Here is a 16,291-nt window from a genome sequence, read left to right on the forward strand (position 1 = left end):
TGATAAGGTTACTTTAAATAAAAATTGCTCGCGATCGGAAATACCAATATTAACATAACGAAACTATCATTCTTATCAAATTCAATTGTGATGCGTTTTAATAAACTTTAATTTCAATGTATAAAAATGCAACGTAATTGCAGATACTTTTGACGTTTAGATTATGTAAGGTAATTGGAAGGAGGACGCCACACTTAAGCATTTATTCTTGAATAATTTCTTAATGTTATTGAATTAAGTTACGAAAAAATATTATTAATATTCTAGAGACCTTTCTTTATTTATACAAATTTATAAATTTAACGTTTAATATTTCGTATTATTGGAAAAAATTGATATATCATATCTTGCAAAAGTGGCATCTTCCCCGTATATGTGTGGATAAGATGCCACTTATGATAGAAGATTAAATAACGCGATGCAATATAAACTTGCATATTTTACTTATTTACAGTCCATATAATGAAAAGTTTAAACTATAAAAACATATAAAGGTATGATAAAACATAAATTGAGGAAATATGAAAGACAGTAATTTAAGAAATAAGTTGAACATATTTTTATTCGTTTAAACAGCATTTCATTAACTTAAAATATTTCGATTATATAAAACATCCAAAATTTTAGTTCATAAAATCATTTTAATGACAGATTCAAGCAGCAAAAATTATGTTTTGTATTTACTGTCATCTAATCCCCAAGTGTAAGAGGAATATTCAATTGCAATTTTTATGCATATAAGAATATTACAAATTATAATCTATATCATCCACATAACCACCAGGGAATGCTGATTGAAACCGTATATTATTTGCCCGGTTTTACAATAAGGATCGAAATACAGATCTTAGCTATTAACATACCAAATATTATAAAGAGCATATTTCACGACCTACCTTTTCGTATTTCGTATAATCTTTTCCAATCGACATTGGCATGAATATGTTCATCTAAGCCGATAACTGCGTAACTGTTTGCCACACGTTTTTGTACAGTCAATATGGTCAACGAGCGTTCTATGAAAAAACTATAAATAAAGTGGCGTCTTCCCCCTTATGGCATCTTCCCTCGGATTACCTTATTACAAAATTTAATTTATCTGAGATATATGCATATTCAATAAAAACTTTAACTATTACATATTTCTTGCAAATGCAAAATCTTTCTTTATTATTTTAATTAATGTGATCCTGGATGTTTGTTGGGACATGAATAAAATACGCATTTATCTTATACCCTTCGCGAAAAATACCAGAACATCGTAATTAGCGACTCAGTCGATCGACGATTTAATTGCTACGCGAAGGACGGTGGTTCTCCATTGTCCGATTAAGATACGCGTTGCTCTCTCAAGGATTGCGCTGCCAGCAATTTGAGCGCCTTTTCAAAGTACGGTAGAGCGTCGTGTCATTGGCGCACTTTAAAGAGCGAACACCTGCTATTTCTTCGTCGGCATCTAATAGCAATTAACTCTCTTGAACATCCCATAAACCGGCCAATACAAATTCATTACGTTGTCTCGATACACGATATCTCCAATTAAATTGGTGTGATATTGTTGCTACTTTGAATAAAAAAGTAAAAGGATATTACACTTAATTGCGCTACTTAAGTTTAATCTTATCGAAATACTCTATCAGTAAAATTATGAATCTTGTCAAATAAGATCGATCATAATGCAACGAGAAAAATCTGACGTTATTTTAAACGCGTGATTATAGAATCTAAATATTGTAATATGATCGCGATACTAAGGCTATTTCGAATTTATATTTGTTTACAGTTGTTTGATATTTATGTAGACGGAAAGGACGATTTTACTAAAATACTTAAATTAAAACTAGCTAAATACAAATCTGAAAATAATTTTGTTGTATCTTCGAATTAGGACAGTATGAAGTAAAAATGGGCGACAAATATTCAAATGAGTGAAGAGGACTATATTTGATCAAGGTGGATCTTGATGCTTAATAACATTTTTATGTTAGTTATGGAGGACGCTCAAACTAGAATGTCAAAACTTTTTGCAGCATTGCTCATTATGCTTAAGGTTTCTACGTAATTATTTTGATGGTTAACAAAATTATTTTTAAATTTGTAACTAAATTTTTAGATATTTTACTAAAATTATTCTTTTCATAATTTAATACAAATTCTCTGCGAATTTTTTTATGAATTATAGATCAAATAATGCATCGGGTGCTTCATTCATAAATTGCTGAACATTAAAACCAGTCTGAAAGCTTTCGATGCAGATTTCCACGTTGTTGATCAATCATTTTGTGTGTGTGTGTGTGTGTTTATGTGTGTAGGTACACATGACGCAATTCCGAATCACCGACGACCGTCGTACTAAATGCGTTAGCGTGTATTTGCCAACTAGTTAAACGGCTGCTGATATTTGCTTCTGGGACCTTGAAGTGCATTCGAGTGTACGCAACACGACGAGATAATCACCGGTTCTTGCTAATGACCTGCAAATGAATCCGGTCACTAGATCATACGGGCCTCAAGAAGGGAGACGAAAAATTAATTTGTGTCATAAACCGACATTCTTGCTCTCGTTCGCAATACATTAACACAATACGGTCCACGTCAGAGATTTATGCAAATCGATTCTATTGCCTGTACGTGAATTTCTTACATAACGTAAGAAATCAAGTTTTCTGATCATTGTGTTCACGTAACGCTGCTTGATTAAAAATAAAAATTTTTTTCACGTGTTTTACGTATATCCGCGTATAGCTTTTTCTCTGCGTACAAATCCAATAAAACTCTATCTAATTGTATTTTTAAAACTAATGAAATTTATTCTATGCAAAAGTTTAAGTCTTCTGCTTTACATTTTCTGAATTTTTTTACACATACCGTTCCATTAGTTTTTCAACATTAGTTTGCATGAGAATGCCTGAAAATTTATGGCTCCTGGTGAGCGCGCTTTTTCCCCTATGTAGCGATGTAGAAAGGGTGTAACTTGCGAGACACGATAAGAATTGTTGCACATCCAGAAAAGTACCTCCGGGCAAACAGAGTTCATCCGAGAATATAAAAGACTCCATTTAAAAATTGAGATGCTGTGAGTTCCGAGCTCACCAAACGAATTCATGATATCACTAAATGTTTTCACGTGCTCAGAAATTTTGAATTTTAAAAAATGTATTTTTCCGAGCAACAAATAAAGAAAACAATTTATTATATAAATATGCAACAATGAATCTTTTATACAAAAAAACATACTAAATTATATATCTTCACATCAATCTTTTATGAATTTAAAAATAATATTGAAAGCTATTTTAATATTAAATTATAATTAAAATTTTAAGAAAAACATTTCCGAATTTTAAAATATTATTTTTGTATACTATCATTTTTTAAGATCAAACAAAATTTTTGAATCTCCGTCAACTGAAAACAGTTTCTTGCCATAAGTGCTTTCACAAGATTGTCGTTGCACCGTCAGACATAGTCAGGTAGCGATATAGTTTATTCGTGATTCTTGTGTTGACAACCGACAAATCGCGAGATTATATCTATAGCGTATGTTGTTCAAATGTGGCCCGTTTGTCATACAGATACAAGAACTGGCGTACTCACGTTTATTCCCATGCGGCCGTTTCCTTTTATTCCGCTTTGTATTCCCGCTGTAGTTTCAAGTGTGTCTAAATTTGCTAGAGACTCCATTCGTACTCTCAGTGACGCAGTAAACGCGATTTCGATTCATTCGCCTCGCTACAACATCGAGTTAATCCCTCGGGAAAACAACATTGAGAGAAACGTAAAAATGTTAGAAAACTTTGACCGAGACTCTAAAAATCTTTTTAACAATGATGTTCTTCACATATAATTTTCACAAAAGCATTGAATTTTTTAATTCACCATTCAGTCAGACATTCATAAAAATAATTCTACATTTTCCAAAAAAATATCTTAAAAATACATATTTATAAAATTTCAAAATAATTTAAAATAATCCTTTTTCTTTAATTATCATTTTTAAATTATTGTAAAATATACCTAGAGAAAGGTTTCTTCGATTCAAAGAAATGTTTCTTTGCTATACGGTTAAAGAAAAAATTTCTCTTTGATTTGAAAATAATTTTTTTAAATCAAATAAAAAACTTTATTTGATTTTAAAAAATTATGTTAATAATGAAAAATAATAAATCCTGTTTTCTGTCGCATTTTGATTCCAAATGACTATATACGAAATATCTGTTCCGTAATACATGCGATTGTCATCTCGATCCATTTATGAAGCTAATCGCACGATTTAGTAACCTTATACTGTGAGCATTTATAAAGTACGATGTTTCATACTATTTAACACTTGTCTCAATTGCATTCCAAGAAAAAATGTGAAGAACCCAAAGTGATGCGGCTACCTGCATTTACGAGCCTCAGTATAGGAATGACTGCGCAGTTTCCGCGCGTAAATATGACGCGTCGCTCGCCCGTCGCGTGAAAACTAACCCCAAGGCCGCGCGCTGTCTAAATATTAACACATATTACGAAATAAGTAAAATAATCATTATATTTTTAATATTCTTCAACGAATAATAAATAGGCTTTATTGCACGATTTTTGCATTATTTCTTAGATTCGTTACACAGATATTTCAATTGTGTTACAATGAGCGATTATTAGTTTGTAATAACTTCATATTACACGAAATCCGTGCAATGTTTTGAATAAAAGATTGACGCATTGCGACCTTTTGTTACTTTTGAATTGTTTAAGTCTATCATTCACGTCTTATTTCTCATTCTTAATCTGGGAAAAATAATAAATAAATAAATAATCTAAAGTAAATGCGAAAATATTTTTATATTCACCCTCTAGTATAATTAACAATAGTGTAAATACTATAAATAACTGCACTTTTGAGAAGTCAACGGAAAACTGACGGTTATTGTGTACCTTTATGTGAACTGAAAAGCACATCAGAGAACATTGTTAAGCGAATCGGATTCTCTTTTCACAGCGAGATTCCTAATTCTGACAAATCGCGACGATGCCTTCTTGAGTACACTTCCGGAATCTTTAAACCACAAAAGATTTACTTTGGATTTTCGTCCCGTGTCTCATGTTTCCTTTCGCGATGCGCGAGAGGATACCTTGTATCGGAGATTTTATCTCGACGTTCATCGGCGTCTTACCCTCTCCGTTCTCATTATCTGACAGCGACGTCTTAATAGCGCGAATTTAGCGAAAATTTGGAGAGCTGTCCTCGTAAGAGCGACTATCGATGGTAAACTCTGACGACGTGCGATAAAATGCTTTCTCCTCTCCATAAACGTCTCGCGTTATCATCGTTAGCGTCCTCATCCGTCGTTCCGCGTCATTATCCACCGCCCGATACTTTAAACTGCAGCACACCTGCTGTAGGAAGCGAGATTCACCGTCGACTCAGATTATTCTCTTCCTACTCTCTCTATGCTCTCACTTAAAATCTTATCTTGCGGTTGGAATTAGAGCCTAAGTACTCTCTTCCGTCGTTTCTTATGCAGGAGGTAATTTAGTTTTTTTTTTTAAATTGTCGATAAATCGTTTCTGTATTAAGCTAAAAATAATAATAGTAATTCGTGTCTTGCAACATTAATTTTAAAAAATTATTCTTTATCAGCACGTTTTTAAAAAGTTTAAAAATTTATATATGGTGATTTTAATATTTGAGGTAAACAGAAGTAACGAAGTGTAATTTTATTTATCGAATCTCGAAGTGAATTAGGTGCGCTGGAGATATATGCTTCATTCGGAGGACATGAGCCTGCATATCGAACCTTTTCACTAGCGCGTCCAAGTTCCACTCAATTTAGTCGGTGAATGTCTCCGCGTAATGGAAGGAAAAGACCCTCTCGGCGAAATGTCGAAGTTCAACTACCGCATCTACCCTATACATGTTGTGCACCAGATACGCATCTCCTTGTCATTGTGCCTAGCTCTTACCTACATGCATTGCACGATTCGATGATACTCATTGGCATATAATGCAATTTCTTTGTGGTACGTGTGGATGTTTCGTCTCATTCCCTGTCGATATCTCGGTTTTATTTGCGATTAAAAACGATAAACTTCTCGTTTAATAATAAATATATTTTGGGAATCTGTCTTTTATAATATTTGCTTAACTTTCACATAATATCTAATTTTGAATATCGAGATATTGCGAAACTAATTGCAAAGTTATGAATTATTCTAAATCATAATTTAATCGGTTATAGCAAAATTAAATCAACTAACAATCTATAATTCACACGCGTATTATACTAGAATATACATGAAATTATAAATAGAATTCTGTTCTGACATAAATTATAGAGTATCTATATGAAATTATAAATAGAATTCTATCTTGAATTCTGACGAATTATGAACTGTCTAAAGTTGCGCTTAATTAATAATCCTAAACTAAATTCAGATGATGAATTTAGATAATATAATCCAAAATAGTAACTTTAATTAAATTTCCTGCCCTCTGCCTTCCATGACACCAGTTGTTTCACTGTAAGGAATTGATGCGGCTACTAAAATACTAATACCGGCACGGCGCAAGGTGCTCGAAGCATTCGAAACTGTATGTCATCAGACGACCGCTTTTAATTAAATTTTTATTCACTGCCATAACACGCTCGCATATTCAATAACTAACTTCGATACAGCGGAGTGAATTGTTTTATGTGGAACAATTTATTTTGCAGCTGGAGCCGCTCCTGAGGAAACTAACCAAAGGTCCAGTTCTGCACACAATCGCCACTCTCTCACGAAGGGTAAGTTCTACGAACACAATTGATTGCATTTAGGGTATTTTCATTTGTTGTAATAGAATACTACAATTTATCGAGCCGAAAGGATCGCCACATTGTATCTCAAAATACACAATTAAATGATTTGCTATTCTTAGCAACAAGCATGAATAAAAGCTCTAAAGCTATTTAATAAATAATTCTTAATTTCCTAAATTTCCGTATAAAATTATGTTAAAGAAATACCTTTGTTATGAAAATGATATAATGCGGTGTTTTTCGTGCTCTAAAATTTAATTTAATTTTTTCTCTTTTTTTCTTATCTATCTTGTAATATAACCTGACTGATTTTCGAAACTCTAAAGCGCTGACTTGAGAACTTTTTATTACTTCGTAGCAAGTGTGATGCTCGATGTGATACTTCTCACGGTGGCTTTTTGACATTTACACGGCGGATTTGAACACGGTGCACTTTTTAATATCGCACTTCGTATCTCTCGACATTTCCGTGATGCTTCAAAGCACAGCTTGATCATTTATTTGTGATATAAATAGTGACACAGACATATGTACATACAAATATATATACAGGTCAATATTTATTGGAGAAGCTTGAAAGACATTTGACATTTCGAGCATGTACTTTCAAAACGCAGAGGTACGATCGAATTGCTCAAAGTATTCACTTAGTTAGATTTTTTACATATTAAATTTATCAGTATAAACGCTACGTTTAACATAAATTATACTAATTTGAATAGTAATAATATCAAATAATCTGCTTCATAAAATTCCTCAATTCGTTCATTTAAAAAATGATTAAAACCGCTTTACAAAATTATACGAGAATAATCAGAATTTGTCAAATATTTTGCGTACATGGAAAGAATGATTTTGTGTGCTTAAATATTATAAAGTTAGCTAAATACAGATTCGCAAATATTTTTTTTTATCTATCAAAATAATTATGTAGAGCGCTCAATCTGGTTGTCTAAATTTTTTACAGTATCATGCTTGAGTTTCTTATATAAATATGATGATTCAGCTAAATTTATTTTAATATTTTCTAGCTAGATTTTTAGATACTTTAACAAAATCGTTCTTTCCGTATAAATTCAAAATCTTTGTCGAATTCTCGTAAAAAATGTAGGTTGCTACATCACCGAGATATTCCACTGTCGATAACGATATTAATCTCGCGCGAGAAACCACGTAACTGCTTTCCAATCTGTGGTAGAACCGAGAGGTACTATCGAGATGAATCCGAAGTACGATCTCCGAGTCGCGGTAGATAACAAATGCAATTCTCCTAATCAAGAGGATTTAATAACGCTTCAAATGCAATCCGCGCTTTTGTGGGAGACACCGTCGCATTAGTTTAATCAATTGTGAAAAGCGTCCATGAAATTGCTAATAAGTCCTTTATGTGGCCGGAAAAATCGCGCGCGTGGTAATGCATAAAAATTTAATTCGAAAGAAGAGACGGCGATGCATAATTTATTATATGATTATGTAATTAAACACATCTCAGCATCTGGTATAATTAAATAACTAACAAGGTCCATGTCGAATATGAGTGTGTGCGTACGTGTAACTCGCACCAGATAATTTATTACACGTACAATATATTAATTTATACTTGTGCAGTTGAAAGTTTAATGGAAAGTTTAATTTGTCTCTTATTTTAATAACGGATTTTATGAGAATAATGCGAAAGAAGAAAATGGGAAAATATTATCTAGGAAACACGTGTATGTCTTTCCTCAAGTTACTTTCTCTAGTTTACTTAAAAATTAATGAAGCACTTGCACAATATTTAAAGTGCCTTTGTTTAACTTAAAAGACAAAGAGAATTATCGAGGCTTTAAATTCGAAATATAAATATCGTCCGTGCTCAAGAAGCACGTTCGCTCGTTAAATTAAACACTAACATCCTAGAGCGTGAGAAATGAGAACAATTTCGATCGTTATCCACGGCCTTTATTAAAAATTTACCTACATAAAGTTACTCTACGCACGTCGAAAAAAAAAAGGTTTTTCTAAAAATTTATTTTAATAAGTACACGGAGAGAATTTTTTCTTAGAATTTACCTTGAAAATATGACAGTCGTGGGACAACATTGTATTTCAAAGAATTTTAGTGTAAAGCTTTCTCATTCATTAATATAACTACAATGAAGTGCATGATAAAAATCTTTAAAATATTCTATTGTGCCACAACTCTTCTCTCTCTACCATATTTTTAGGGTAAATTTTAAAAGAAAATTCTCCGTATAGTACAATAAACACAATTTATCTTGCATAAATTAGAAATTTATAAAATACGAGTATAAACTAAATATCAACAACAAATCATAAAAAATGAATAACTTAAAATACAAATTTTTCCAACATTTGTTCTTTTATATCGATTCATCCATCTGCAAATAAGAGATGGTGATTTATCTTTCCAATGATATATTTCTTCTCAGACATAATTCATATGAATATCTAGGCGTCACCCGACGCGGTAATTATCGCTTCAGCAAACATGAAAAACACAATCATCGATAAGAAAACCTCGTTACTCGCGGCAACACCTCATGGATCATTCGCATGACTTCAACTAGCGTATATCTATTCGCATTCTACATCGCCACTCGAGCAAGGTTGGCGAGATAGAACAGTCAAGTGAATGAATAGCGGATTCGAGAGGAAAAGCCGAGGAGGTGGAAAGAAGTAAAGGGAGAGAATTAGGAAGACAACCTCCACACAAAAGCGACGGATTCCATCAAGAGATGGAAGCGACGGATTCCATTGTTTTCCGACCCACTTCCAAGCGAAGGGAGATTAACAGAACTATGTGTATCCACTGGTGGATTTTCCAGCGTTTGAGCCTCCAAGACGACGATGACGAAGGTTATGACTGCAGCTGCATGATAGATAAACCACCGGTTCGAATGAGCGCATTCCTCCGGGCGACAGACTGCGACGGCTCACTGTATTTCATTTGTTAAAATGTCTCGGTTACCGCATTGTACCTATCCTTGCATCTCAAATTACGGATATGCAGCTGTAAATATTTTCGTCGCGAAAATCAGAATTTTAATGAATCTCTCTCTCTCATTGCCTAAAATATCGCATACTATATTCAGAAAGAACAATTTTGATGAAGTATCTGAAAATTTAAATATATACAGATCTGAAAATAATTTTGTTATACCATCAAAATAATTATGTAGGACGCTCAAACATAGTGAGCAATGCTGCAAAATGTTTTTAACAATCAGCATATATTCTAACGATTAGTTTGAGCAACATAATTATTTTGAAGGTCTAACAAAATTATTTTCAAATCTACATCTATAACTAAACTTTTAGATACTTTATTACAAAACCATTTTTTGCTCCTTCGGATTATTACTTATTTCGATCAATACAGCACGACCTTGCTGAGGCACTTCAAACCATATGATGAAATAAAAAAATAGCTCGATAAATAGGTTGCTTCGAAGGATGAACACTATTTTTGATCGCGGAATCCACTTATTATCAGAAAAATGAGAAAAAGTTGTAGCTCTAGCGGTGGAAAATATTTTTAATAAAATATAATTTAACATCTCTCAAAAATAAACTGCTTTTTGACAAAAAATCCCTCAAAACTAACCGTAACACCTATATATTTAATGCAATCGCATTGTTCTTCATGCGCTGTTCCGTTCCATTCGTCAAAGGCGAATGAATTAACGGCGACATTATGTGGAGGACAGCTTTCAGAGAGAGGGATGGATCGAGACGCATTGTGCGTTTCCGGATAACCAGGGAGATTAATAGCTCTAGGGATTACGTGCAATACCAAACAGTGCATCTACGTCCTCGAAAATAATGATTCAACGAGTATCTTTATCTTAACTCTGTCTTTAGAAGTTCCTTGTTTTCCACAGTCGAACAAGAAAAATCTTTTTGATCAGGATAATGGACGAAAGAGAAGAGATTTCTCTGACGCGCGCTTTGTAGCGAAGTTTTTTTCTTCCCACTCTTTTATCTGTAAGAATTACAATTGCATGTTATGCCCGCAGTATTCTGCATATATTATGTTAACATTGTTTATCCAATTGTAAAATGTCGATTCTTGATTAAATATAAGAATGCTGAAAATTGTTTTACTTATATTTTTAGACACACTGTTAAATTCATAACTTACTATTTATATCCAATTTGAATTTTTAATCATTTTTATACTGCTTCTTTTCAATATATTATTAATTTAACTAAAATATTAAACTTTAATAATTTAATTTTAAAAAATACACTAAATTTGATTTAAATTTAATTTATTATTTACTAAGTCCATATATTATGGACGTTGTTTACTTTGAAACTAACTTCAAAAATGATTTGATACACATGGAAGTTAGAAATAACAAAATAATATTTAACTCAAGGGATTTGGTTACCATTGCTTCTTTAATATTTAACAATCTTCAAAAAAAATTATTGGCGAATATGATGGCACATATGTGAGTAATAAAAAGTCACTACTTTAATAATTCACGATTTTGCAAATTTTTTCAATATAAAGTCCATTGATTTTCCCATAAATAGTTAAATAAATAGAGACGACGATATCAAACTTTCATACGGCGATTTTTTGCGAATCTCTCGACTTACTTTTCCTTTTTATTTTTAGAGCACTCCACTCAACTGTACTTGAGCGAGTATATCGAGTATTTCCCTAGTGATTCAATATGAATTCGTCTTCCAAATTACATTTACGTGCAAGTGACTCTCAACAGTTTCCTATCTTCGATAAAAGGAGAGCGAGTCTTATATTACTACCATACGTTATTTGAAAAATCCAAACGCTGTTTTCATCGGAGAGAATCCTCTTCTGCATGTTGCGACGTAATTCGATATTCGTGACGTCGCAAAATATCTTCTTTTCATATCATTCCCCGTAGTCTTCGGTATTTCATCTCTCACATTCTTTTTTTTTTCTCTTTCTCGTTCCCGTTCGATTCCGCGTCAGTATTACTAATGACATGTCCAATTACCATCAGAGATAGATGGTACCATTTCTTCCTTCTTTGTTCTCACACTCTTCCCTCCCATCTAGTATTTGTAATCAGTGGTAGGAAATAATATTGGCAGCTTGGCGGTCGTTTCCGTTAACACTTGTCGAAAACGGATCGCGAAGGATGAAAATAAGCCAGCTGCGTTGCAATTAACAAGCGTAGGGAAAAGTGGGATATATTGGATTTATGCAATATGGATGCAAAGCGAAAGACTTCACTGGCACCGATTGTATATACGTGAGATAACGAGGTGTCGATCAATATACCTCATCGCTCAACGAAAATGTAATTTCGAATATAGAAATTTAATGAATAACTTCATTACGCAGATACAGTTAGCAGTGTTTATTTATTGCAAAGTTTCAAAAGGCCACAGCATAATTAGATAGTATAATTTTAAGCAATTCTTTTCAGAGAAAATAATATCATTTAACAAGTGCTCAAATAAATTGCAGTATCATGTAACGTAAATATATGACACTCTGTCGTCATTAGGTAAACAATATACTAGAACCAGCTGGTGCTATCTACAGCAATGCACTTTGATATCATTGATCGTTAAACACATATCTTTCGCTGACAGTGATGGTAACGTTTATCACGCGAAGAGTATTACGAACCACGCGAACTTTATAACCCTCAGAGAATGTGTACACCATCAAATTTGTCTTCCGCAGAGCAAACGATGCACTGGTTCGCCCAGATTGGTGGTGACGACTCCCTCTCTTTGACAGGTATGCTCGGGTTGAGCTCAACGTGTTTCGATAACTTGTGTGACTTGTGTGCGGTACTTATCTCTTTGCAACATTGAGAGAATCGCTGTATTTACTGCAGTGATGCGGTAAACATCTAAAAGCGAGATTGCATTCCAACCCGTTTGCGTATTTGTGTGCGCAGAAACACTTCTTTTGAGATAATTGTTTATTACTATTGTTAAAGCGAAAAGTGATATGTATCATGATTTGTTTTGTTACCCAAGGGATTCCATATGATTTTGATGTGGTTAACGAAAGATTAACGTATCCCAATGCAATAATTTTAACATAATATTTTTGAAATCGAGATAATTTATATTTATATTATAACTAGAAAATGCTAAATAAATCTGTAAATAAATGCTAAAAATGTCTAATATCTATTGGTATTCGATTTTATATAACGAAGAGTGTGACAAATCCTGATGTGAATTCTATTTGCATTTCGATTTGCGCAAGGATCTAATTTAACTAACTGCAAGCATGAGAATTGAACAATATCATCTCTGAATGTGAAAAAAATATATAAATTTATATGAATATGAATCATGGAATGTTATTGAACGACAAGCCGCAGAATATAATATTGTTATAGAACATAATATTTCCCACTCGCGTTTATCGAGACTCTATAAGATATTGCTTTTGCTAGGCTATTTTTTAACAAAACTGCACTGAAAAAGTCTAGTTGCATTAATTGGAATTCTAGTTGAAAATAAACAAATCAGAATTTTTTTGTTGAATCTTATTATAATTTTAGTTGAAATAACAAGAACTCTGATATAATCAGAATCTTCTAGTTCGTTCATTTTCAATCAGAATTTTTCTCAGTGCGATGTTAAACGTTTTTATTTTTTGGTCGGCACGTACTATTTCGAAAGATATATAAAAATCGAGTTCATCCTGCAATGAATAACAACGCTAACGAGTTCTGTAATTTGACAATTGTGTAACGAAGTGCGTGTTCGACGAATAATGGTTAACGCTTTTCAGTTTGAAAACTAATCTTCTGATACATTTATAAATTTAATAAACGATATTGTAAAAAATTTATCGCTGTATATTAATATCGAGAATATTGTTGCATTCGCAAGTGAATTCTGTTTAAATGTAATAAATTAAATATAATGAGTTTACGCGTAAAAACGTTTTTTCTCTATGTCTTAAAAATGTTAAGCGGATATTATTTATTTTTCAAGTAACATATTTTTACAAATCCTGACGTTATTTTCTTACTGAACTGTCAGTATAATTTGACAGAATTTGTATAATATTAAATAAAATACTGAATATTATAACATTTTCTACACAATTTTCATTTTGATCCATGATTGATAATAATAAAATTGACTGATAAAATATGACGTTTTTCGCTAATGCGCAATTTTTAGCTCGCCTTGAGAGCTTCTTAGTGAATGCGGCTTACATTTTTAATATTCAATGAAAATGGGTTTTCTTTTCACATTATGATAAGCCCATTTTTTTATCGTATTTATAAAACTTATACCTACCTAAAGAGCAGATTTATTACACAGCTTTCTTTTTATAGTCTGATTAGCTTTTCCAAAGAAATTACAAAAGGCAGACGAAGATTACGATTTTTAAGGGGGTCACTCAATTAGATAAGCTTACTAGGCAAAGAAAAGCCATGAAAAGACAACGTTTTAATGTTCTTTATATGAACATTAAAAGAACTAGAATGGTCTATTATTTTAAATTTTATATTCCTTAGTTTTTAATTCCTTTAATAATTATTTTATTAATGAAATTTTGTATTTATGTACCAAAAGTTACCAGAACCTATCGATACTAACATCATCACGATTTATCCATTACTTTTCTTCGTTGCAACATCTGTCCACAATTTTGCGTTAACACGAACACTCACGTGCATGCAAACCATTCATTTTAACCGCGCGAGCACACATATGCTATATCACTATATATAGCATACCTTAATAACCATTTATTCATTCATTCATACATTCATTCATTCGTACGTGCTGTAGTCTTATTAATACTTGAATCTTACGTGTACACGCACATGTCTCGCTTTCTTCTTGGCAGATGTGAAGCGCCCGCGAAGTCTCTACGACGAGGACTCCCTCGATGGCGATCGTCCTTACGACAATGAAGGTACCAACGTTTTCAAGGGCACTGTACAGACCTTCCTTCTTTCTCCTCAGTATATTCTTCCTTTTTCGATAATACTAATAAGATATAGTAACACCTTTTAATGCTAACATTCATATCAGTCAACGAATAACGATGGCGGTTATTACCTATATTAATTTTGCATATCTATATGTTAACCTAATAATAAATAAACTCATTCGTGTGTTGAACATTATTTCTAATCGCGTCATGTATTTTACCATATTCTCTGATTAAATATTTCGTTTGTAAATAGCTATTTTATAGTTATGACTATCTTATTGTATTTTATATATATATATATATATATTCACCATCTGTTTTTTTTATTAAGATAAGATTAGCATATTCCTTTGATTATCTTATTCCCATACATATACATACACATACATATACATACCTGTCTTGTTATATAAATTATTTTTAATAATCAATTATTTGGGTATTTGATATTACTTACGATATGTTTATATTACATTTACTTTGAGAATTGTTTAAAATTTTACAATATTAATTTTCATTTGCAAACTTTCCCTTTTATTTGTGACTTACAATAATCTTTTATAATTTCGATTGTAAATTATCTCAATGTATTTAAATCTGCTTAACTTAAAATTTATATTATTAAATATATAATCGAGTAAAGCTGCGATTTAAAAACTTCTTCGTATGACATTCTAAAAAAAAGATGCATTGATCGCTAATCGAATTCACTTGTTTGTGAAAAACAATCGGCACAAACTAAGCATTTGCAATTAATTTTTGCAATTAGCAAGCAGATACTGAATATTTTTGTTTCGCGTGATTCGCAGGACGGGAGTCGACGGGAAGCACGAAGGACTTGGACAGGGCGAAGCTCGTCCGCGAGAGGCAGAACGAGGAGCGGCAGCGGAAATTGGAGGAGCTCAGGCAGCAGGCTCTCGCCGCGCAACGCTTCCGCGAACAGCGTGAGGAAGAGCGACGAAGACGCATCGATGAACTTAGATCGCGTGATAATGACAGGTTTGTCGATATAAAATCCCGCAATTAAGAGACTTTACAATTGATCCAATTGATAAATTAATTTGATTAATTTTAAATAAAGAATTTAAAGAACAAATTTGCAAATCCTTTTCCGCTTAAATTACGTGTATCTTGATATTTTGTTGAAAGGAATTAATACATCTATACATAAAATAGCAAATGATCTAGTATCTCTCTTATTTGTAAAAAGTTTCATGTGTATAATTATATGTTTTTTCTTGTACACTAGAACTCTCTTTCTCGCTTTCGCCAAATATCAAACATATACTTATCTCACTTTAAGTTTCAAAAGCATGTTCTAGCTCATTCACAGAAAACAGACTTTATGTCTAAAATTATGTTCTTTTTATAATTATATTTCGTCGCTTTTTTTTATACAGACGAAATCAAGTCGAAGAGAGAAAACGGCTGATATGCGAGGCGGAGCGAGAGAGACGGGAGGCTATCCTCCGTAAAAATCAGGAGAGAGAGGCACGCATCGAGGCAAAGAAGAGGAATGAGAGGTCGCACATCGTTTTCGCGTTTGGCAGCTCCACGCCGCGGATGCTGGAGCCCGCCG

At 32.7% G+C, this 16,291-nt stretch overlaps 1 protein-coding gene across 1 annotated transcript in view; it reads left to right on the forward strand.

Annotated features, from left to right (window-relative positions):
- Positions 1-16,291, forward strand: part of LOC108728445 (histone-lysine N-methyltransferase, H3 lysine-79 specific) — a 46,644-nt gene that overhangs the window by 16,351 nt on the left and 14,002 nt on the right. Inside the window, exons 3-7 of the mRNA XM_018457000.1 lie at positions 6,702-6,770; positions 12,478-12,534; positions 14,623-14,691; positions 15,522-15,711; positions 16,113-16,287. Of these exons, the coding sequence (XP_018312502.1) occupies positions 6,702-6,770; positions 12,478-12,534; positions 14,623-14,691; positions 15,522-15,711; positions 16,113-16,287 (560 nt within the window). The remainder of the gene's footprint in view (positions 1-6,701; positions 6,771-12,477; positions 12,535-14,622; positions 14,692-15,521; positions 15,712-16,112; positions 16,288-16,291) is intronic.

The sequence above is a fragment of the Mycetomoellerius zeteki genome, unplaced genomic scaffold (genome assembly GCF_001594055.1).
Source record: "Mycetomoellerius zeteki isolate Tzet28-1 unplaced genomic scaffold, Tzet1.0 scaffold62, whole genome shotgun sequence".
Taxonomy (NCBI): Eukaryota; Metazoa; Arthropoda; class Insecta; order Hymenoptera; family Formicidae; genus Mycetomoellerius; species Mycetomoellerius zeteki.